At 45.6% G+C, this 22,880-nt stretch overlaps 1 protein-coding gene across 1 annotated transcript in view; it reads right to left on the bottom strand.

Moving 5' to 3' along the window:
* Positions 1 to 22,812, bottom strand: part of RETREG1 (reticulophagy regulator 1) — a 127,537-nt gene extending 104,725 nt beyond the window's left edge. Inside the window, exon 1 of the mRNA XM_049648267.1 lies at positions 22,500 to 22,812. Within this exon, the coding sequence (XP_049504224.1) occupies positions 22,500 to 22,792 (293 nt within the window). The 5' untranslated portion in view covers positions 22,793 to 22,812. The remainder of the gene's footprint in view (positions 1 to 22,499) is intronic.
* Positions 22,813 to 22,880: the final 68 nt, after the last annotated feature.

Genomic DNA, 22,880 nt, shown 5'->3' with positions numbered 1-22,880 from the left:
CATGCACTGCCACGGAGCACAGGAGTATTAAGAGGGAAGAAGGGAAGATCTCTCAAGGTGTTTCTCATTCAGACCTTCTCTGAATCCATGAACTCTAAACATAATTGATCCAAGTATCAAGCTGAAATTTGGGGCTTCTTCCTTCATAAATAAACGCATATATTGGGTGCAAGGCATAGGGCAGGTGCTCTAAAGGTTTCTAAGAAGAATAGCTCTTAAGTGAGGCCAGACACACACTAATGAATTCAGTGAACCTTTATGGGCACACCCAAGAAAGAAATGAACTGATGTGTAATGAGAACCTACCATATACTAAATATCTTCACATTGCTATCTCATTTAATGCTCTTAAACAACCTGACAAAATAAGATGTATGGCGATATATTCATAAATAGAGTAGGCTGGAGCAGTGTGACCCAAACCACGCAGCCTGTCATTATTGACTTATTGAGTCCATTTACACATTCTATTTACATGCCATTTATAGAGCCCTTTGGCACCTCACTTTAATCAACTGATCTAAAGCACCAGAATGTTCTAGAGAGCAGAGTTGAAAGAACAATTGTCATATGAGCTCCTGACTTTCAAATGACCATTCAGGAGTGCCTGGCTGGCTCAGTCGAAAGAACATGTGACTCTTGATCTTGGGGTCATGAGTTTGAGCCCCACATTGGGTATAGAGATTACTTAAAAATAAATAAACTTTAAGAAATAACAAATGCCCATTCAGTTGTGGTCAACCACGCATCAGCTCATGTCCACATTCAAGAGCCCACCCCCAATGTACCTGAACCTTTCTAGGGCCCCAAAAAGAATCCAGCCACTCTGCAGTTCCAAGACTGAGGCCACTGTCACAGCTGCAAATGACCCTTTTCTTTCTCCATCTCCTTTACTCCAAAAACTCAAGGGTGCAAATAGCTGGGCCTCAGCCCCACGCCTCCACGTGGCACCCACCCTGCCTTGGTTCCGTTCTGTCCGTCAGCCTGGTTCTACAGCCCATCGCTACCCTGCTCCTTCTCCTCTCCTTCCTCACAGGAAGCCCTGCCTGGGCTCTGCCTCCCTAGTTCCAGCCAATCCCTTCTCTGGTGAATGAATCTTCATCATACCCTAATAGGCTAGCGTAGACCTTAATACTTCATCATTCACCCTTTTCACCCCAGTAGGAGAAGTAGACTAAAACAGTGAACCTTTCCATATCTTCTTAATGTGGAATCAATTAATAAAACACAGCAGGTGGATAAGTGAATACACAAACGTCAGAGACGACTGCCCCAAGCTCACTTCAAGAGCTCAAGTGCCACAATAATGAACTGAAATGGCCCAACTTGTTAAAAGTGAATTTCTGGACGTGTTTGTTTTTAATGCTTTTCACCTTTTGCCAAAGGGAGCCCTAACATGGGAAGAATGAGAGACCCAGTGGATGAGTCTGGAACACTTTACAGAAGCCACCCCCTCCAACACATTCAGTTTAACACCTCACATGGGGATGGGGCGCCTGGGTGGCTCAGTCAGTTAAGCATGTGACTTCAGCTCAGGTCATGATCTCCAGATTCGTGAGTTCAAGCCCAAATGGGGCTCTCTGCTGTCAGCACGGAGCCTGCTTCAGATCCTCTGTGCCCCCATCTCTCTGTCCTTCTCCTGCTCACTCTCTCTCTCAAAAAAAAAAAAAAAAAAAAACAACCCCAAAACCTCACATGGGTGACCCAGAAGGTGCTGTCTTTACAGCTTTGTCCATTCCCTGTCCCCTCTCTGTGCCTGCAAGGGCAGTACACAGTGGTAGATACAACCCTAACAACTTTCTCTAATTAAACAAGGGAGACAACAAAAAGTTGTCCCTTAGCACAGCCCTCACCAAACTCCAATGGAAAACACAGGTGTCTCCTGATAATTTCACCTGAGATGCCCAAGGCCATATTAACTCTCCAAACAAGACAGACAATACCCATGAAAAACAATGCAGGGAAGAAGAATAAAAAATCTAATAAGGAAGATGAGAGTTTCTCATTAAGCTCTCCAAATGTGTCTGTGTTTATAACATTTGATGTTAAACATGACCAATAAAACACCTCTCTTTATCCACAAACATAGTGGGTAAGCACTGTGAGCCTGGAGGAGGCTATGATCTACATTTCAATCATGAGCTTGCACTTCAATCAGATGACCCTTGAATGGGAGGTAAGCTGAGCCTACAAACGATAGAGATGCCCTCTGACAGTCAATAACCCATCTTTTAAAAACCACCCAACCAGGCAGTCAGCGACATCAGAACTTCGAAGTTGCCATACCCAAAAGGAATTGGCTATTCTGATCCAGGAGAATATAAGTTCTTTAGCAAAAGGTGTTTGTTTTCAGAAGCCTGGCAAAGGCCCAAGAATAAATCAAGATACCACCCTGTGGGGGGGCTCACCCTTGGTCAACATGGCGCTGAAAAGCAGTCTCCTTGGCAGTCTGCGACCACATTAGTCCACCCCGTGGCCTCCGAGGGTAGTCTTTTCCTCTCATAGCACTCATCCTGATTTCTACTTGTGTATTGATTTGCCTGTTCGTTTATTTCCCAAACTACAAGTTATAGGAGGGAAGGGGCCACGCTCTCCTGCTGGCCGGTGCCACTCCAGCGCTAGGTCATGAGCCAGCTGACAGCAGCTGCTCAACTAATACGTCGTTGCATTGTCGTTCACTCAATATTTGTTTCATGAACGAGTCAGCTACAATTAATTAATCACGGATGTATTAATGTAATCATTTACCATGAATTCCCTAAAGCACACTATCATAACACTAACAGCTTGCCAAAATGGAAAAAAAAAAATATATGGGAAGCATCAAAATTTCTGTACAATTTGGAAGACCTTTTGGGGAGCAATGGATAGCATGGATGGCCCTTGGACCTCTACTTAGATCAACTTTTATTTCTTTAAGGGAAGATCTGGCTTCTCATAACCTATTGGAAGTCAGTCTGACAGTCCTAATACACCCCTGTGCCAATGCCCGGTTGCAATGATGTGGTTGCTGAGGTCAAAGAGGACGATGCCCTGGCCAACTGATGCATCTTCACTCCAGAGGAGTGGTCGCAGATGTACCTCCCTCAAGCCTAAGCAGACATGCTCACGATGAAAGCCACACCAATGCCCACCATAGGTCCGGGCTTCTTTCTGGGCACTTGGGAGTTCTAACTAGAAGCCAAAGATCAGCACTGACATCCCAGGGACTTTAACCCAAGGATGGTTCTTTTGCTAACAGCCATGATCTCGAACGCCCTACGCACGTGGCAATCATGGGCTCGTAAGCCTTAAGACACCCATCTGACTGCACCAGGTAATCCCCCAACACAGCAGAGATTCCGGGGCAGCTGAGAGCTGGCAAATAGACAGAATCCAATGTTGTAGTCATACGTGGCATTAATACACAAATGTGTCACCTTTTCAGCTATATTTAGTGATGTTATTTAAAGCAAAAAATTTTCATGGAAATGATCGTTGTCCGTTTTGATAAAGGAAAGCTAGTGTTCACTAGCACTAGTGAATTTTTAAAAAGCAATTTTTATATCATATTTTCCATTCCCATTGGATTTTATTTTAAAATCTATCCAGGGGGGCACCTGGGTGGCTCAGTCGGTGAAGCACCGGACTTCAGCTCAGGTCATGATCTCATGGTTTGTTGGTTCAATCCCTGCATTGGGCTCTGTGCTGACATCTCAGAGCCTGGAGGCTGCTTCAGATTCTGTGTCTCCCTCTCTCTCTGCCCCTCCCGTGCTCACCCTGTCTCTGTCTCTCTCTCTGTCTCTCTCTCTCAAAACCAAACATTAAAAAAATTTAATTGATCCTAACAAACAGAATCTGAGCTGAAAATGAAACTTTATTGTTGAATATCTTTAAATATTTAGAGATCATTTTTAACAAAAAGTTGAAAGTTTAGTATACCATTTTCTCATAAACTACAATAAGTAAAGTCTCTCACCAGAAGTTTTTGATGTTATACACGACATCAATGCAGCTGTTGTCCCGATTTTACTGAGACGGTATTGGAAGTTAAAGTCAAAAGGTGCCCCAAGAAAATACATATTCCTAGAAAGATGTAGAGCTCCACGGTCAATACCCCGTGACACGCCCATTCAGGGTACAGGAACTCAACTGCAGAGAGAATTTCATATAATGTCCTTCCTCCAGCTTCTGAGCCATTTCCTTCTCATAGAAAGGTGGATTTGGGTTTTATGTACTTGTGAGCAACTGAGCCCCAGATGAGCGACTGACCACCTTCTGACTCATGGTGGAATCCTCTCAGACTCCCTAAATCATGCTGCTCGGAAGGACAACTTTGGTCTTTATTTTTCTATTTTGTTTTTATTTCCCATGAAACCTTCAGTTTTTTCATGAACGGAGTGCATGCATGTTTTTTGTTTGTGAACAAGCAGGAGAGCCTGGTGAGAAAAGGTCAGCAGCTCTTTTGAAGACCTTTTAGTCATAACAACAACAAAAGCCCTTAAGTTACGTTTGATAACTAATGTACGTATTAAAGTGACTCTACATTCACAGGTCTTGTTAGTGTTGTAGCAAACGCAAATATCAATCTGTAATTCAGGAACATATAAAAACACGTTCCCTTTGGGGACGCCTGGGTAGCTCAGTCAGTTAAGCATGTGACTCTTGATTTTGGCTCAGGTCATGATCTCATGGTTCGTGGGATCAAGCCCCACGTCGGGATTCTCTCTCTCCCTCTCTCTTTGATCCTCCCCGATGCATGCTCTCTCTCTCTCAAAATAAATAAACCGTAAAAAAAAAAAAATTTAAATGTTTCCTTTGAACAGTAGATGCATTTTCAACTGACAAGAATTCTTCCTACAGAAGGTTTTCTAGGATGAACTTACCCTCATCATTTGAAAGAAGGCTCTTTTCCCATTATCTGGATACTAAACACCTTGTTTCAGGGAAACCTAGTCGAATGCAAGCCATTACTACTGAGAGAGGAAGCTCTCTTTTGTCAAAAGCAACTTTTGACAAACTCTAGCTCATCTGGTGGTGGGTAAAGACAGAAGCATGAAGTCTAAAGCAAATGTCTGAAGCTCACTGCCGGGAGCTTCTGAGGGTCCTGGCAAATCGCGGGGAGGCCGGTCAACACACTCACTCCAGATTCCCAAGCCCCCAAAGACATGGTTGGATCAACAGAGCAAAATCTCCACATCGACCTGCAAACCGCCATCAGTGATCCTGGCACTTGGGAGCGTTATTACTTTGCCTTCCCAGGTTTCCTCACGCTCCCGGTTTCAACACGTAGTGGCCTACAGCTTTGAGAAAAAGGGGTCAGGAGGCTGTGACATGGGTCACGTTGTCACCGGTTCACGGTGGAGCCCTGGGACTCAGTTCCTTCATCTGTGCAATGAGGTGGTTAAACTGGAGCAAAGATCCTCTCCCTTTGATTTTATTACACAGGTGCCTGCTTTTGAAAGGCTCTAGCTGCTAACAAAATAAATAGCGTGGCTTACTGGGTCAAAGCTACTTCCACTTGACCATAGGCATGAGCACCTTCTTTGTAACACCGAAAACAGGTTGCTACCTTCAGAGAACTAGGGGGCTCAGGGTCCCAGATGATTCCAATAGATTCATTCCATTCATCTTTGGCTGAAATCTGCTACTCTGCATGCACATTTCTTGCAGTGCTCCACGGCCGAGCAAAACACAGGCAAAAGCGCCACGGTGGCCGTCTGGAAGCTGACAAGCGGGAATTGGCACCTATGGAGCGTTAAGCTCCAGCCCAAATCTACAATGTAAACAGCACCGACACTCTCTCAACTCAGTGCCTCCGGTCTGTGCCGGGTTGGGATGTTTGTTTTGAGCGCTGTGCTAAGGAGATCAAGGCATGAATTCTCTCCACCTTTTGGTTCTCTTAGGCTCAGCCTCTTCTAGGATCTCATGTGTTCACACAAGGCCAGGCCGCTTGCCAGGCCTGACACCCAGCCCTCCTCCCCCCCCCCCGCCCCCCGCCCCCATCCCCCCCGGGGGACGACTGACTCAGCAAAGCCTACAGCATCCAGCCACGGAAGCCTCCCGGCACCACTCCGGGGAGAGCGGGGGCCCACTCGTGCTGTTTTCTGAGTGAATACCCACTGGACGCACACAGAAGCCCTGTGTGCAACTCCATCCACCTAGAGAAAGGACTACAAAAGTCATCCGCAGCTTTTACGGGGCAAACAAACGCTGAGTTCTGAAAGTATGAAAGCCGGAAAGAAATGCTTTAGGCTTTCCCCAAGACCTGAAGCACGGGCAATCACTACACAGCAGGGCGGCCCGCCGCCTGCTCGCCTAAACACCACAAACCATAAATCAGTAGCCAGGCCAGCCACAGATCGCCTATGAGAGACCAGGCGTTGGAAAGGCATTCGTCTGCTCAAAAGCAACACTGGGATGGAGCAAGAAGACAGGGAAGTTGAGGCTTCAAAACTGGAAGCGGAAATTGTTCCCAACCCAGAACTCTAATCCAAGCCAAACTAGCAACCAGCTGAAAGGGTGGGGCGAAGATGCTTTCTGCACACACGTTCGCAAAACATGTGCTTCCTTCGTGATCTAAGCTGGGCAATGTGTTCTCTCGCAACAGAAGAGTTCACCAAGAAAGCATCTAGTAAGAGAAAAAACAAACAAAAACAAAAACAAAAACAAAAGCAAATGAAGAACTCACAATTAACGTGAGAAAATCTTAAACTACCTTGAATGTCCTCAAGAAGAAATGGGACCTCCCCGTTCAGGCTGCTAACTTTCCCCTGACCCCATCTGTAGCATGGATCCAGCAACAAGAGGCTTTACCCCAGGAGAGAAGGAGCAGGTGACGTGCAGAAGTCCTACGGGGACAGCAAGCCCAGGGCACAGTGACACTAGACTGGAACGGGAGGGTGGGGGCTCCAGCAGGGATGGCTCCTGCTGGAGAGAGAACTGAAATGTCAGCCTGATACGTTTGGCCTTTATCAGAAGGAGTTTTCTAGAAATGTTGGAGAGTTAAAAAGACCGAACAGAGAGTAACAGCATAATAAAGTTATTCCAGAAAGGAGCTATAAATGTGGCATTCCCCTTTACTCGTGGATGAACAATGCTTGCACAGTCATAGTGACTGAACCACAAATTGTGGCATCCTGATAGTGGAGGGAGGAAGGAAAGGTGTATATGTGGGTTGGGGTGGGAGCAAAAAATGTCTTGGATAGCTGAGTCAAGAAACGGCATTTAAAAAAAAAAAAATCTGTGGGGCACCTGGGAGGCTCAGTCGGTTGAGCATCCGACTCTTGGTTTCAGATCAGGTCCTGATGCATGCGTCCTGGGATTGAGCTCCAGGCCAGGCTCTGTGCTGACCATGGAGACGCTTAAGATCTCTCCCTGTCTCTCTCAAATTAAAATTTAAAAAAAAATGTAACTTTGGTGACTGATGTTAACCAGGCTCACTGTGGTAATCATTTTGTAATATATACAAATATCAAATCGTTATGTTGATTACCTAAACCTAATATGTTCTATGTCAATTACACTTCAGAAATTTTAAGGTATTGTTTATAATTGTAAAGGGAAAAAAAAAGGAATGGCATTTAAAGGATCTTATTTAGAAAAGCCTAAACAGAACTAAAAAGCAGAAAACTAACAATAGCTGCCTTGAGAAACAGGACTGGGAACTGGGGAGAGGCAGGGCGAGAGACTGCTGTTTTTTATTAAAAGTCTGTTGGCATTAATCAGAGAAAGAAAGCATGTTGGTGTGTATACAAAAAAAAAAAAAAAAAAGAGGCCGGTCCCTGATTTTCATGTGTATGATTCTCATCATTACTACATATTCTTTAATTATAGGGTTTTTTCTTTGACCTGCAGGGTATTCAACAAAGTTTTAATAAGTTTCTAAGAATTAGAACAAACACACAGAAAAATAAAATACCTACAGGTTGTGCAGGTGCCATGGAAAATACAGGCAGATCCGCAACTGAAATTAACAGAAGACCCAGCGGGACGACTCACGGAGGAGTTAAATACAAGCCTGGGAAGGGGTGGCCCTGGGGCCCAGAAGAGCTGCAGACCATCAGGCTTTGCACGTGAGCCAGAGAAGCAGGACACATTGGGCTCTCCTGACCTCATCCCGTGCTCCTCCATTGAAGATACCACCATCGGGGCGCCTGGGTGGCTCAGTGGGTTGAGCGTCCGACTTCCGCTCAGGTCGTGATCTCAGGGTCTGTGAGTTCGAGCCCCGCATCGGGCTCTGTGTTGACAGCTCAGAGCCTGGAGCCTGCTTCAGATTCTGTGTCTCCCTCTTTCTCTGCCCTTCCCCTGCTCATGCTGTCTCAAAAATAAATAAAAACATTTTTAAAAATAAATAAATAAAGACACCACCATCTGGAACACCCGGGTGGCTCAGTCAGTTAAGTGTCGACTCCTGACTTTGGCTGAGGTCATGATCTCACAGTTCAACAGTGCAGAGCCTACTTGGGATTCTGTCTCTCTCTCTCTCCCTCTCAAAATAAATAAATAAACATAGACAACAACAAAAAAATACATCACCATCAATGTCAGCCCAACCCCACCCAGGGCATGGCAGAATGCTACTTAAAGACGTCTGGGTGGCTCATTTGGTTGAGCATCTGACTTCGGCTCAGGTCATGATTTCGAGGTCCAGGAGTTCCCGCCCCACACTGGGCTCTCTGCTGACAGCTCAGAGCCTGGATCCTGCTTCAGATTCTGTGTCTCCCTCTCTCTCTGCCCCTCTCCGGCTCGCACTCTCTCTCTCTCTCTCTCTCTCTCTCAAAAATAAATAAACATTAAAAAAAAAATAAACAAAAAAAAAAAAAAAGACAAGGTATCTTTTCCCAAACACTAAGCAAGATGTACATTCTAAAGTACATGTTTTAGGTACAGTATCAGTGGTGTGGCCATCTGAGAATTTGCAAGAGTCCACTTGACATTTTACCTAGAGAAAGAGCCTCCCTGAGTCAAGAGGGCACACACAGGAGGGAAAGGAAATATGATAAAACTGGACCATCTGACATCTCAGAGAAATGCACAACCTGTTTTGGTAATTCATGCCTCAAATGGAATACAAAGGTGGCCGAGTGGAGCTGTGGATGAGGTCATGGATGGTACTGAAACGTTACTGGGAAAAATAAATTAACTTCTTTCCCTAAAGCAGGCATTTCCGGCTATGTGGGAGGCAGCTGATGTTTTAATTTGAGAAGTAAATTAACTCTGTCCTGGAGACAGGGGGGATAAGTCATATAAAATCATGTCTCATTTTATATTTCAACCTCCCCTTGTGGTAGAGTCTAGTTTATTGAGGGAAGAACATACAAGAAGCCCAGTTAAAATACCAGGGCTGGTATCAGCCCTGCCACTTATGGTCACATTGGGGGCAAGCGACTTAAAAGCCCTGAGCCTCAATATCCCTCCTGTAAAATGAGGCAATGATCCCTTGCTGGGTGATGTGAGAATTCAGTAAGATACAAACCACATCAAGTGCCCAGCAGAGTCCAGTAAATGGTCACTGTTAAAATCAATGACCACTGCAGGTATCACAAAGTGAAATCACTCAAGGCTACAATACCGTGCACCAGAATTTGTCAAATGAAACCTGCCTTGTTCCACAGTAGCCGGATCGGTTTATCTGGAAACCCAGCGAGCCTGGGTGGCCACAGCAGGAGTGAACTCTCTGCTCCACCTGAGGTGATCTTTCCCATGAAAGGTTCGGCCAGCTGGCTGCCCGTAGGCCGGTGGCTCCTGCTCCTTCCCCAGTTCCAAGGCTCCATCTGGACCGTGCAAGTGGCCATACCTGGCCCAATGTGTTTCACCTGGGTATTGCCACCTTTGTTCCCGAGACAAAAAGATTTCCTTCCCCAATAAACAGAAATCTGTAGAGAAAAAAAAGCACTAGAGAGAATATTTCAGAAAAATCTTTGAAAATAGTTAAGCATTTTATGCTTCTAAAGGCATGTCTGGAGGCACCTGGGTGGTTCAGTTGGATGAGCATCACCTCTTGATTTCAGTTGTCATGATCCCAGGGTCGTGGAATCGAGCCCTGCATCAGGCTCCATGCTGAGCATGAAGCCTGCATGGGATTCTCTCTCCCTCTCCTTCTCCTTCTCCCTCTCCCCCGCCCCCCACCCCTCTCCCCTGTTCAAGTATGCTCCCTCTAAAAATAAAATTAAAAAAATAACAAAAGCATGTCTTCAATGATATAAGGATACCATGATCTCACTTCTTTAAGCAAATGGAAAATATCCCTCAAAATACTTACTGTTAAACTAATACACATTACTAATTACACATTAGTAATGTGGGGTGACCATATTGCTAAATTTGGTACTATTTCATTTTAAAAAATGCACCCTAGGGGGCGCCTAGGTGGCTCAGTTGGTTAAGCATCCAACTCCAGTACAGGTCATGATCTCAGGGTCTGTGAGTTCGAGTCCCGCATCAGGCTCTGTGCTGACAGCTCAGAGGCTGCTTGGGATTCTGTGTCTCCCTCTCTCTGCCCCTCCCCTGCTCACACTCTGTCTCTCCCTCTCCTTCAAAAATAAATCAACATTAAAAAATCTAATTAATACTGCACCTTGAAAAAAGGGGCAAAGATGAAAACACAGGAATCTGATAAAAATAAATTCACCAAAAAAACGCCAAACATAAATAAAGCCAGGAAAACAATGCAATTGAGCATCTATCTCCCCCAAACACAATCATTTGTGATTTCCTGATATCCTTCCCCACGAAAGCTCTAGCCAGCCTCACACTCCATCAATGTCTTCAATAGTTCCTCCTCCTCCTTCAAAGGGAAATCGGCCCCCACTGCACACTGCCCCTGGCCACCTCCAGTCCAGGCCTGTCCACCTTGCCCATTGTCCTCAGGCATCACAGGAAGAGGTGTCCTTCCAAGCCCAGCCCCCCGGGGCTTCCCCAGACCCCCTGTGTCACTTTTCCTGCCCCATGTCATCAACCTTCCTTCCTACTGCCTCCAGCCCCACAAATCCCAGTGTCCTTGGGAGAACCCGCCCAGGCGTCTCATGGAGGGGACAGGGGTAGGACTCTACAAGAGTGCAAACAGAAACAGCTAACGTGCAGCTTCTGACATTCACACAGGTTATCTCCACAGGCACGAAAGCCCGACATTCCAGAGTGGGAATTTCTGGAACTGCTCAAACTCTTGGCCAAGTCGGGAGCCAGCCAAGTTGCAAAGTGGCCAGGAAGGCACGGCCAGGAGGACAGAAGAATCAGTCCCTTCTGCTGTGACTTGAAGGCCAGGCTCCTGCAGACACGGGTCCCACCGGGGCCAAGAGGGAGCACTTGCACACGGAATGACCTGGACGGTTATCTGCCCGGCACCTCCATCTGGGCCCCACTGTGTCCCAACGCGCCTGCGAACGGGGCTCCTTTTGGGCACCCACCTCGCTAATGACAGTTTCCTCAACACTGTCCTCCAAGCCCTCCTCTCGTTACCCAGCAAGTGCTCCCCCTGGGAATTCCCAACTACCCAAGCCTGCACCCCCACACACCCAAATCTGTACTGCGACCTTCTGTCCCCCGAGCATCAGCCCATGGAGCGAACCCCACAGGGACTTACTTGGACTTCATGTGGTGGCCCAAAGGCACATCCAATTTAACATCCCAAAACTCACGTCACCCTCTTCCCCCATGGCCCCAACCCGCTGAACCTCAGGGTCCCTGATACTGGTTCATGCCAGCCCCTCCTCACCTACCCTCGCAGGCCCGCCGGTCCTCTACCACTTTCTTCCCACCCCCAGACCACTCAGTCCCCCGGATTATACCTCCAGAGTCCCCCCGAAGCCATCTTCTCCCCCCCACCCCCACCGCCTCTCCTCACCACCACGTGCTTCGGTGAAACTCCTCACTAGCCTCGGGCCCCAGGCTCTCGCTCCCCTCCTTCGTCCAGGAGGGCTCAGGAAAAGCCAAAACGCAGAATCTGGCACAGCTGCAGCACCGAGTTCACGCCAAACCAGTGGTGTCTCCCCCCTGCTCACCCAGCTCCCACCACAGGGGGCTCCTTGCTTTTCTGCTAACACCTCAAGTCCACCTCCCTCAGGGCCTTGGCACACACCATTTCCTCTGTCTGGAACATTCCACCAGAAAGGGAGCTGCCTGGATCATTCCCGGACTCGTTCTTCAGGTGTCTGTTCGAGGTCATTCCTCTGAGATGCCCGCACTGACCGCTTCAGCCAAGTAGCACCTCCTTGTCACTCCTTGTCCCTGCTTCAGTTTTCTCCATAGTGTCCAGCTTCTTCTAGCATTTTTGAGTATTTGTTGCCTTTCTTCTGCTATTCCCACCACTGGAGTACAAGCTCCGTGAAAAAGGGAGCCCTATGTGTACATATTTTGTGTCCACTCTTACATCTCCAGCACTTAAAACAGTGGCGGTCGACAAATATTTGTTGAATTTTTGCATGGAGGTTTTGGAAGAAAGGGTCCAACATGATGGTATTTACATTAGAGTAATAGATGGAAACTGCTTGTTAGATATGGTCCAGATGAGTGCCACTGTATGCCCCGTTCAAGCTCCCATGAATTAACCTAGTACCTAGTACCTAAGAGCTCTTCGATAGGTATTAGTTCTCTTTGACTTTTTAGGTACTGACCATCCTGCCTCCTGCCCCGGCCCCAGACCCCTTCATTCAGGATTCAAGGAAGTTCTTTCTGTTGCTTCTTCCTGGCCCATGTGTGCTACCTCAGTGTGCACAGCGTAACCTTGCATTAGAATTGTTTCCTTACTGGGGCGCCTGGGTGGCTCAGTCGGTTAAGCGGCCGACTTCGGCTCAGGTCATGATCTCGCGGTTCGTGAGTTCGAGCCCCACGTTGGGCTCTGTGCTGACCTCTCAGAGCCTGGAGCCTGTTTCAGATTCTGTGTCTCCCTCTCTCTGGCCCTCCCCTGTTCATGCTCTGTCTCTCCCTGTCTCAAAAATAAATAAAACATTAAAAAAAAATTAAAAAAAATTAAAAAAGAATTGTTTCCTTACTAATCTGTTTCTCACACCAGGGGTCAGAATGTGTCTTAATCATCACTGCATTCCCAGCGGCTAGTAATAATGATATACCTCATTTATTTGTACTCATTTGGATCAACCCAGCAATTTAAAAACAGTCGTGCACAACAGGATAAAAGGGAAAAAGGAGAGTAGCAGAAAGAACCTGAGGTAAAGTTATCGCTCAAATAGCATACGCATAAAATTGTGCAAAATGACTAAAGACGAGGTGTGTAGTTATTAAAGAGGAAACCCTGATGGGGTTTCTAGGAGGAGTATCAATCTGGTTAAACCAGCCCCATTTCTTAAGTCCTCAACCCCAAGTTCCCGGTGCTAGCGTACTAAAGTCTGAGAAAACAGCCTCACACGGGATCTCACGAGGGGCCGCTGGGTCTAATAAAAAGCACATGAGACCACCACTCAAGAAACGTTTGCTAAATGCTGAATACAAAAAAGTCCATGACTATTTTCAGGGAACTGAAGCCTCTTCTATTTTGCAAGGCCTCTCTTAAACTAGCCCCATCCTATCTAAGCTTGGGGAATACTCTCTAGTTCAGCTCAGTTCACCACACCTTTTGAACGTCTAACAATGTTTCCGATCCCACGCTGGTTCCAGGCATCAAGAATAATAATTTTTATTCGTGTTCCCCAGGATGGACCCTCAGCGTGAGGCAGGTGAGTCTCCCCAGGCTGAGAGCATCAGGTACTTAGGCCCCATTTATTCCTGGGTTTGTCCTACATGGAAAACCCTGATTGTTATTCTTGCGCGTACAATTATAGCTCTCTTTTTAGGTCTATACGATAATTCGTGCAGAGCTTTCATTAACTATTCCAACCCTCCTGATCTCCGCTATTCCTAAACTGTAAGGCTCTAGAGACCGTGGCATACAATTCAGAACTGCGGTGTAGTGTTTCAATCAGTTCACTGAAGCAGCCATGCCTCCTAAACCAGGGTGTAAACTCTCAGAGACAAACAGAGACCTGGGGCTTCTCGTATACCCACTGGGCCCACACCACGTAGGCCTGGAGCAGACACTCATCTGTAGCTGCTGACTGTCCAGGTGGAACAGAGATAAGGTGGGGAACATGAACTAGACCAGCTAAGACTAAACAAAATCCCTCCTAAAAGCAACATTCTTCCAACACGGTTATTTTTGCCCTATGGTGAAATCATTAAGTCTGTAATATTATAAAATGGAAGCCCTAATTGTCGGCTCCCACAATCTTCTATTACTCTCTAGAGTAACACAGTAAAAGAAAACACAAACCAAAACAATACTAAATTGGTGGAGAGAGGGCATGGCTTCATGACTATGGTCTAGGCTTATGCTATTCAATATGGTAGCCACTAACCATATGCGGCTATTTAAATTTAAGTGAAATAAAATTACAGTTCTTGAGTCAAACTAGCCACATTTCACATGCTCAACCGTCACAAGAGGCTACCACACCAGGCAGCACAAATGCAGAATATTTCCATCGCTGCAAACATTCTATTGAATAGCACAGGTCAAAGTCATCCTTGATAATTCAGTTAAACTCCTATGAGCCTGTTTCCTCCTGTGTAAAAAGAGAACAGTACCTCCCTCGTTGAGTTGCTCTAAGATTTAAATAAAGTGCTAAATGTGAATGTCCTTAATTTTGGTAGTTATAGTTTGACAAACTATAACTGTATAGTCATATATATATATATGTATACGTGTGTATATATATATACACACACATATATATACACACATATATATACGAGAATCTAACAATTGTCAATAATAGTTGCTGCCAAAGGGGGTTACTATCAATTAGAATAAAGAAATTCTTGTCTCAGGCTATGTGAATAGAAGGAGGCTGTCGGGGGGGGGGGGGTGGTACACACTGCTCAGACCATCTCAGGAATGCTGCATTCAGGAGGAATATAGATAAACTGAAGCATGGCCAGAAGAGTCTGGAAAACAGTGAGGGAAGGAGCCCAGAATTTCTCAGTTGGGAGAAAAAAGCCTCGGTAGGAGTAAGAAGAGAATGCGGCTTGCAACAAAGGACTACTCTAGAAAGGGGGGTGTGGATCTTGGGCATCTGCAGAAGTAATCAAAAGGTAGGTTGACTCAACTCATTATAAGGAAAATATTCACTTAGAGTTGCCGCCAATGGAAATGCTGCCTCATGGACAAGAGGGCTTGTGATCCGGGAAAGTGCTCAAATGCAGTGATTCTCAAACGTGAGTGTGTACAGAGTCATTTGAGGAGCTGGAGAAAATTCAGATGTTTTGGTCCCACCTCCAGGGATTCTGGTTCAGTAGGTGTGGAGTCGAGCCCATAATCTTTGTCTCTAACAAGTGCCCAAGTGACGCCCTTGATGATGCCGGTCAGAGACAACTCTCTGAGAGGGCACGACCCCGATGCAGGCTGGAAGAACCCATCAGCGACGGGACAGGGGGGCTCTTGGAAGCAAGTGGGAGTTGGACTTTGCAACCTTCCAAACCAACTCTTGAGGACAGTGCTGCCAGGGCTCTCAGTGGGTCCCGGGCATTCTAGACAGCACAGATGCCTGGCCTGAGAAAACCCAAAAGGCAGAGTCCCATGTGCCTCTTGCCAGGTATACCCTAGTGTAGTCCCCTCAAGCAAATCCCTTTCTCACAGTTTTACTATTTCCAGAAATGGAAGGGAATGTCACCACGCAACGCCAGAGGCCCTGAGGAAAACGGCCTGTGCAGGGACTGTTCTGTATGTCATGGGCTCCAACCGTGGGTTCAAAATGAAATCACATCAGGGTGGCTTTCTAGGCTGCAGAGGTAGAATGTGCCTCAAGAGGATGGCCGCATTGTAAGGCATTCAATTTCAGCACTTCCAGCAAGGAAGTGAAGAAGATGGGCTTTTGGTCCCATCGCTGAACTATCCAAGGCAACTGCTACATAGCCACGCAAGACACGGGTCAGACCTTGCCCCTGTTCTCACTGAAAACAGACATTTCACACAAAGATCTGGACCCGAATTTTTTTACCAGTTTTTTAAAAAAAATTTTATGTTGGGGCGCCTGGGTGGCTCAATCGGTTGAGCGTCCGACCTCAGCTCAGGTCACGATCTCGCGGTCCGTGAGTTTGAGCCCCGCATCGGGCTGTGCGCTGATGGCTTGGAGCCTGGAGCCTGCTTCCGATTCTGTGTCTCCCTCTCTCTCTGCCCCTCCCCCATTCATGCTCTGTCTCTCTCTGTCTCAAAAATAAATAAACATAAAAAAAATTTTTATGTTTATTATTGAGACAGAGCATGAGCATGGAAGGGGAAGAGAGAGGGGGACCCTGAAGCAGGCTACAGGCTGAGCTGTCAGCACAGAGCCTGATGTGGGGCTTGAACTCACAAACCAGGAGATCATGACCTGAGCCAAAGTCAGACGCTTTACCGACTGAGCCACCCAGGCACCCCTCCAGTTTTATTCATAATAGCCAACCCTGAAAAGACCCCAAATGAACATCAACTAGCGAATGTTCAGACAAATTGTGGCAAATACCTTAAGTGGATACCGGGCAACAATAAAAAGGAAAAAAACCAAAAACACAACAGGGATGGATCTCAAAACTTCACACCGAGTAAACAAAGCCAAACAAAGACATTATATTATATTGTATCATTTACATGAAACTTTATGGAAGATAACTCTAATCTATGGTGACATAAAGCAGATCAATCCCCAGAAGTAGGTACTGACCGGAAAGGGAATCAGAGAAATCTTTTGGATTGATGGAGTGTTCTAGATATTTTTTTAAAAAAATGTTTATTTGGGGGCGAATGGAAGCAGGGGAGGGGCAAAGAAAGGGGGGCAGAGGATCCAAAGTGGGCCCTGCGCTGACAGCAAAGAACCTGATGTGGGGCTCGAACTCACAAACTGCGAGATCATGACCTGAGCCGAAGATGGACGCTCAACTGACAGAGCCACCCAGGTGCCGTGGAATGTTCTAGATCTTGACTGCTGTATGTGCATACACAAGCATATACATCTGGCTGTACACTGGAAGCGTGTGCATTTTATTGATGACAGTATACTGCAAAAAAGTTAATTTTTAAAACAAAAAAATGGGTATTTTCTGCTTTATTGTGTTCATTCTATTTTATGTTGTGCTTAAAAGTGGTGTCCTTCAGCAGCATGCAGAAGAATGAAACTAGACCACTTTCTTACACCATACACAAAAATAAACTCAAAATGGATGAAAGACCTAAATGTGAGACAGGAAACCATCAAAACCCTAGGGGAGAAAGCAGGCAACAACCTCTTTGACCTCAGCTACAGCAATTTCTTGCTGGACACATCTCCAAAGGCAAGGGAATTAAAAGCAAAAATGAACTATTGGGACCTCATCAAGATAAAAAGTTTCTGCGCTGCAAAGGAAATAATCAACAAAACTAAAAGGCAACTGACAGAATGGGAAAAGATAATTGCAAATGACATATCAGATAAAGTATCCAAAATCTATAAAGAACTTACCAAACTCGACACCCAAGAAACAAATAATCCAGTGAAGAAATGGGAAGACATGAATAGACACTTTTCCAAAGATGTTCAGATGGCCAACAGACATATGAAAAGATGTTCAATGTCACTCATCATCAGGGAAATACAAATCAAAACCACGCTGAGATACCACCTCACGCTGGTCAGAGTGGCTAAAATGAACAAATCAGGGGACTATAGATGCTGGCGAGGATGTGGAGAAACAGGAACCCTCTTGCACTGTTGGTGGGAATGCAAACCAGTGCAGCCTCTCTGGAAAACAGTGTGGAGGTTCCTCAAAAAGTTAAAAATAGATCTACCCTATGACCCAGCAATAGCACTGCTGGGAATTTACCCAAAGGATACAGGAGTGCTGATGCATAGGGACACATGTACCCCCAATGTTTATAGCAGCGCTTTCAACAATAGCCAAATTATGGAAAGAACCTAAATGTCCATCAACTGATGAATGGATAAAGAAAATGTGGTTTCTATATACAATGGAATACTACTTGGCAACGAGAAAAATGAAATCCTGCCATTTGCAGCAACGTGGATGGAACTGGAGAGTAATTTATGCTGAGTGAAATAAGTCAGAGAAGGTCAGATGTCATATGTTTTCACTCATATGTGGATCTTGAGAAACTTAACAGAAAACCATTGGGGAAGAGAAGGGGGAAAAAAGGTTACAGAGAGAAAGGGAGGGAAACCATAAGAGACTGTTAAATACAGAGAACTGAGGGTTGATGGGGGGGGGGGGGGGGAAGGGAGAGTGGAAAATGGGTGGTGGGCATTGAGAAGGACACTTGTTGGGATGAGCACTGGGTGTTGTATGGAAGCAAGAAATCATGGGAATCTACCCCAAAACCCAAGAGCACACTGCATACCGCATATTAGCCAATTTGACGATAAATTATATTTAAAAGAAAAGTGGTGTCCTTGATTGCCTCTGCGAGGAAACTGGGTAGCCAGGGACAGGCGTGGGAAAGAGATCTCCAGGCTGTTTAGCCTTTTGTACTTTTAAACTTTTGAACTGTGCAGCGGTATTAGCGTTTTCTTAAAATAAATAAAATTTAAAATTAAGAGAGACAATTTCAAAAACATGTCCTCTGTTGGTAAAATGAGGAAGACCCAGCCCTGAGACTACTGGGCTGGTGCCCAATCTATTTCAGGTTGTGGAAATCCTGCTTCTCGAGACAGGCACTATATGGGGTCTACATTTTATCAAGCTCCTCTGAGCCGTGAGAGCATACCATTTCTTAAGCATTATTTAGCATTCGAGCATTTTTCATAAAATACATCATAGATGAGAACACATGCACAGGTTTAAAATAATTAGAATTTTAATGCCATGTAACTACCACCTGAGTCAAAAAATAAAACACTGCCTGTGCCCCAGAACTTTCTATGTGTCCCTCTGTGGTCATACCTTCTCACTCTTCCCAGGCATAAACATTTTGTTGATTTTAGGGATAAGAGTGTCTTTCTAATCTCCTATGTGCATGGCCCTAATCAATACTGTGTAGTTTTGCACATTCTAAAACTTTCAAGAAACTGGATCGTCCTACATGTATTGTGTGATTCTTCTGACCAAAGTGATGTTTGTAAAATTCATCTATATTGTTGCCTATAGCTGTAGTTTATGTTCATTGTGATATAGTCTTTTATGATAGGAAAACATGTACCAAAATTTACTTACCCGTTAACATATTCATGGACACTTTGACTTTTTTTGGGGGGTCCCCATTGTCTATAGAAAAAAACAAGTTCAAACACATGGTCTGACATTCGAGGTGACCACCGCCCCCAAACATGTGTCCCAAACAACTAGCCAGTCTCATCTCCTTATTTTCTCTACCAACCACTGTGTGACTGCATGAAAACACGAAGTACAAGTTCTTAAGGTTGGAATGCTTTTGACCGTATGTTAGATCTACCCCAATCATTCCTGTCCGTCGGGGTCTCGTTCAAGCATGATGGCCTTATGAAGAGCCACAAGCTCTTCCATCCACTTTGCTGTCACTCCCCCCAAACTCCATCAAATGAACTATCCTCTTTCTGATTCTTCTCTTACGCTTCCTTCACGCAACTTTCTGTTATACCCATTGGTTACAGGCATCTCTCAGACTTTGTGCTCCTGGTTCACAGCACAAAAATCTTGCAGATTTTACACATGCAGGTAAAAAATGTTAGAGGTTTTGAGCCCAAACTCAAAATCATGAAAGCTACAGCTCACATCAAGTACTAAACCATTCAAAAAAAAATATTTTTAAAAAGTGAACTTCCACAAAAATGAAATAACACCAATTAAAGAGAAAACATCATCACCATCGCTTAAGATTAGGGTTCCTTACTTTGAATGCTGATCTGTTTTTCTCATGAAAAATACCAAATTTGAGAGTCCCCAGGACACAGAATGTTAGAGCATCACATAATTTAAGACCACTTGATCAGCACACTATTTAAAGAATACGGTGACTGTGAAAATTGTTTTAACCCCAAAAGCAACAGAGGGGGATAAAACACCAACAGTTTAATGAAATTAATAAATGGGTCAGAAATTGCAATTAGTAAGTATTTAAGAATTTAAAAAGCAGGACAATTATCTTTCTGTCAAAGAAAACATGCACAGAATGTAGATAATGCAAACAGGAGAAGAAATAAAACAGAGAAGCAGAAAGCTGTAATTGGACTGAATGCCTGGCCACTGTTTACCTGTCCATCAGACTCATAAAAATAGATGGGGGTGCCTGACTGGCTTGGTAGGTAAAGCATGCAACTCTTCATCTCAGGGTCATGAGTTCAAGCCCCACGCTGGGCACAGAGCTTACTTGAATATCGCTTTTAATGGATGGAAGACATCACTCCAAAATAACACCAAATATGCCTTTCAATTACTTTATGCAAAAAACATTCTCTTTAATGGCTGTTATTAAAAATATATCAGAAAAAAATGTTTACAACTTACACTCATTAGGCTAAAGTTGTTAATATAAAGAGTTCCTACAAATCAATAGGAAAAAGCCCAATAGCACAACTAAAAATATGGACAAAATATATATATATATATACAAAAAATATATATTTATAAATATATAAATAGATAATGCAAAGAAAAGATAATTATAATGGATCTTGAACATGAGAAAAACTGCTCAATCCCAGAGAAATGCAACTTAATGCCAAATTGGGACACGCTGTTTCACCTACCCGCTTTTTAAGATCAAAAAGTTTGGTATAACACTGTTTGCAAAATTAGAGAGGAACAGGCAGTCACCCATATTGCTGGCTGGAGTTTAATAGAATTCCAAGGACATTCTACAATGATATCCATCAAAATTACACATGCACATTCTCTTGGACCCAAAAATTAAACTTCTGGGACTCTTTCCTACAGAAATGCTTTCACATATGCAGAATAATGCGTGTCAGAGGCCATTAGCTCTAACACTAAAATAGCAGAAGTTTGGAAATTATCTTGGTCCATTAGGAGACAGGTTAAATAATTTGTAGCATCCTAATGATAGAATCCTATGCAGTTCAAAAAGAATAAGTGATTGCCAAGACATAGGAGAAGAGGAATAGCCCAAATAGTATCTCACAATTTGTGTAGAATATTGCCTATTTGCTAAAACATGCACAATCTGGAAAGCTACAGAGGAAACTGTATCCTTGGTTGCCTCTGAGAGAAAACTGGGTAGCCAGAGACAGGCATAGCAAAGACAACCTCGAAATGTGTATCATTTTGTACCTTTAAACGTCTGAACTACGAGGCTATTAACTTATTTTTTAATAATAAATAAGTACAATTTGAAAAATGAGGGAAACACAGCCCTGAGATTATTTGACTGTGGCTCCGTGTAGCATAATACAACATATCCTCCTTATTTGAGGCCTTACAAAACTTTATAACAGGATAAAGAAATTTGGAATAAACAGTAGAAACACACACAGCTAGGATACCCAAAGTAAATTCACATTCAAGGACCCTGGTAAGATATCGCTCATTTTAAGGGGAAACCAGGACTGGTACAGATCAGTAGAGAAATCTTCAAGTTGCTCTGGTTAACAAAGAAAATGGCAGACTGTGTATGTTTTGGTTACTTTATATCCTAACTTTAAGGTTAAGAAATCTGTGTCCTGTAACAAGGTATCTCCTGCCAAACCCCTGCTTATCCTGCACTGGTGTGGATCATGCTTGTTATGAGGACACAGTTGCAAACAAAGAACGCTTTTCTCCACCCCCCATCAGACTGGTAACAGAGGAACGGCACGTCCTTCGGTGAAGGAGTGAGACACTTTCCCTGTCCTTACTGGTGAAGGGCTCTTTTTGGAGAGACAAACCTGTTGATCAGGGGCTTTTCCGAGAACATTCCTGTGTATTCTATCTGTACTTCACCTGAAAATACGACTGTTTTCCACACTGTGCACACCTGGGTGGCGGGGGGAGGGGGTGATGTACCTAATCCACCTGTTTGCCTCCTGTTTTCTCATCAGGGAATTAAGAGAGTAAACCCAACCCTCCAGGGAATGGAAAAACAAATCATTCAGTGCCTATCAGGTGGCTGATGAAGGCGGCGCAGTCTTGAGCGTGTACCTAAGCTGGTCCACACGCCTGCTCGGGGTGCGAGAGCGAATACAAGTTCAAGCACGTTTGCACTGGCATGGTTTTGGCAAGCAGGTGAAAACCCGTGAGTTTTCGAAAGCAAAGGCCCAAGTTTCCGGGCACGCTCGGCACACCTGTAGGTACAGGTGCTTGCGGGCCAGCCGACCGCCTCCCTTGCCAGGGTGGATACACACACGGAGGGTGACAACTGTGTTTGTAGCGAAGCGCTTCTGCAGGAAAGTTGGTGTGTGTGTCTACCTGTTCGAGAAAGGTGGCCCCGAAAGTGGGGCAGGGCGGACACTTCCGTCGCAGGGTTCAGCGTGCACAACCCCCCCCCCCACACACACACACACCGCGCCCGGGGCGCCCCCTCTGCCCGCTCCCGGGCGCCCCAAGGTCACCTGCCCTCCTGGGCGTCCCCACCCAGCCCGAGCTCTCACCAGAACAGCAGGTTGGCCGCGACGAAGCCGAGCAGGCTGCGCAGCGGCCTCTTCCAGCTCAGGAGCTCGTCCGCGCGGCAGCCCAGCCACAGCACCGGCTCCCCCAGCAGCCAGGTCACGGCGGCGGCCACCCCGCCGGCGGCCTCCTCCACCTGTCGCCCCGCGACGACCGCCACCGCCCCTTCCTCCCGCGCCTCCTCTCCCTGCTCCTCGGGGGGAGCCCGGGGCGGCTCCGCGGCAGCCGGGGCCGGGCATCCCTCCGCGGCGTGCTCCGGAGGCGCCGGGCTCGCCATGTTCGGCCGCGCTGGCGGGCGGGGACGGGCGCGCGCGCGCGCGCGGCGCGTCCGGGTATCGGCGCGACGAGGGCGGCGGGTCCCCGCG

This window comes from Panthera uncia, assembly GCF_023721935.1.
Source record: "Panthera uncia isolate 11264 chromosome A1 unlocalized genomic scaffold, Puncia_PCG_1.0 HiC_scaffold_17, whole genome shotgun sequence".
NCBI lineage: Eukaryota > Metazoa > Chordata > Mammalia > Carnivora > Felidae > Panthera > Panthera uncia.
The sequence above is the reverse complement of the archived record's forward strand: the minus strand, read 5'-3'. Positions and strand labels throughout refer to the sequence as shown.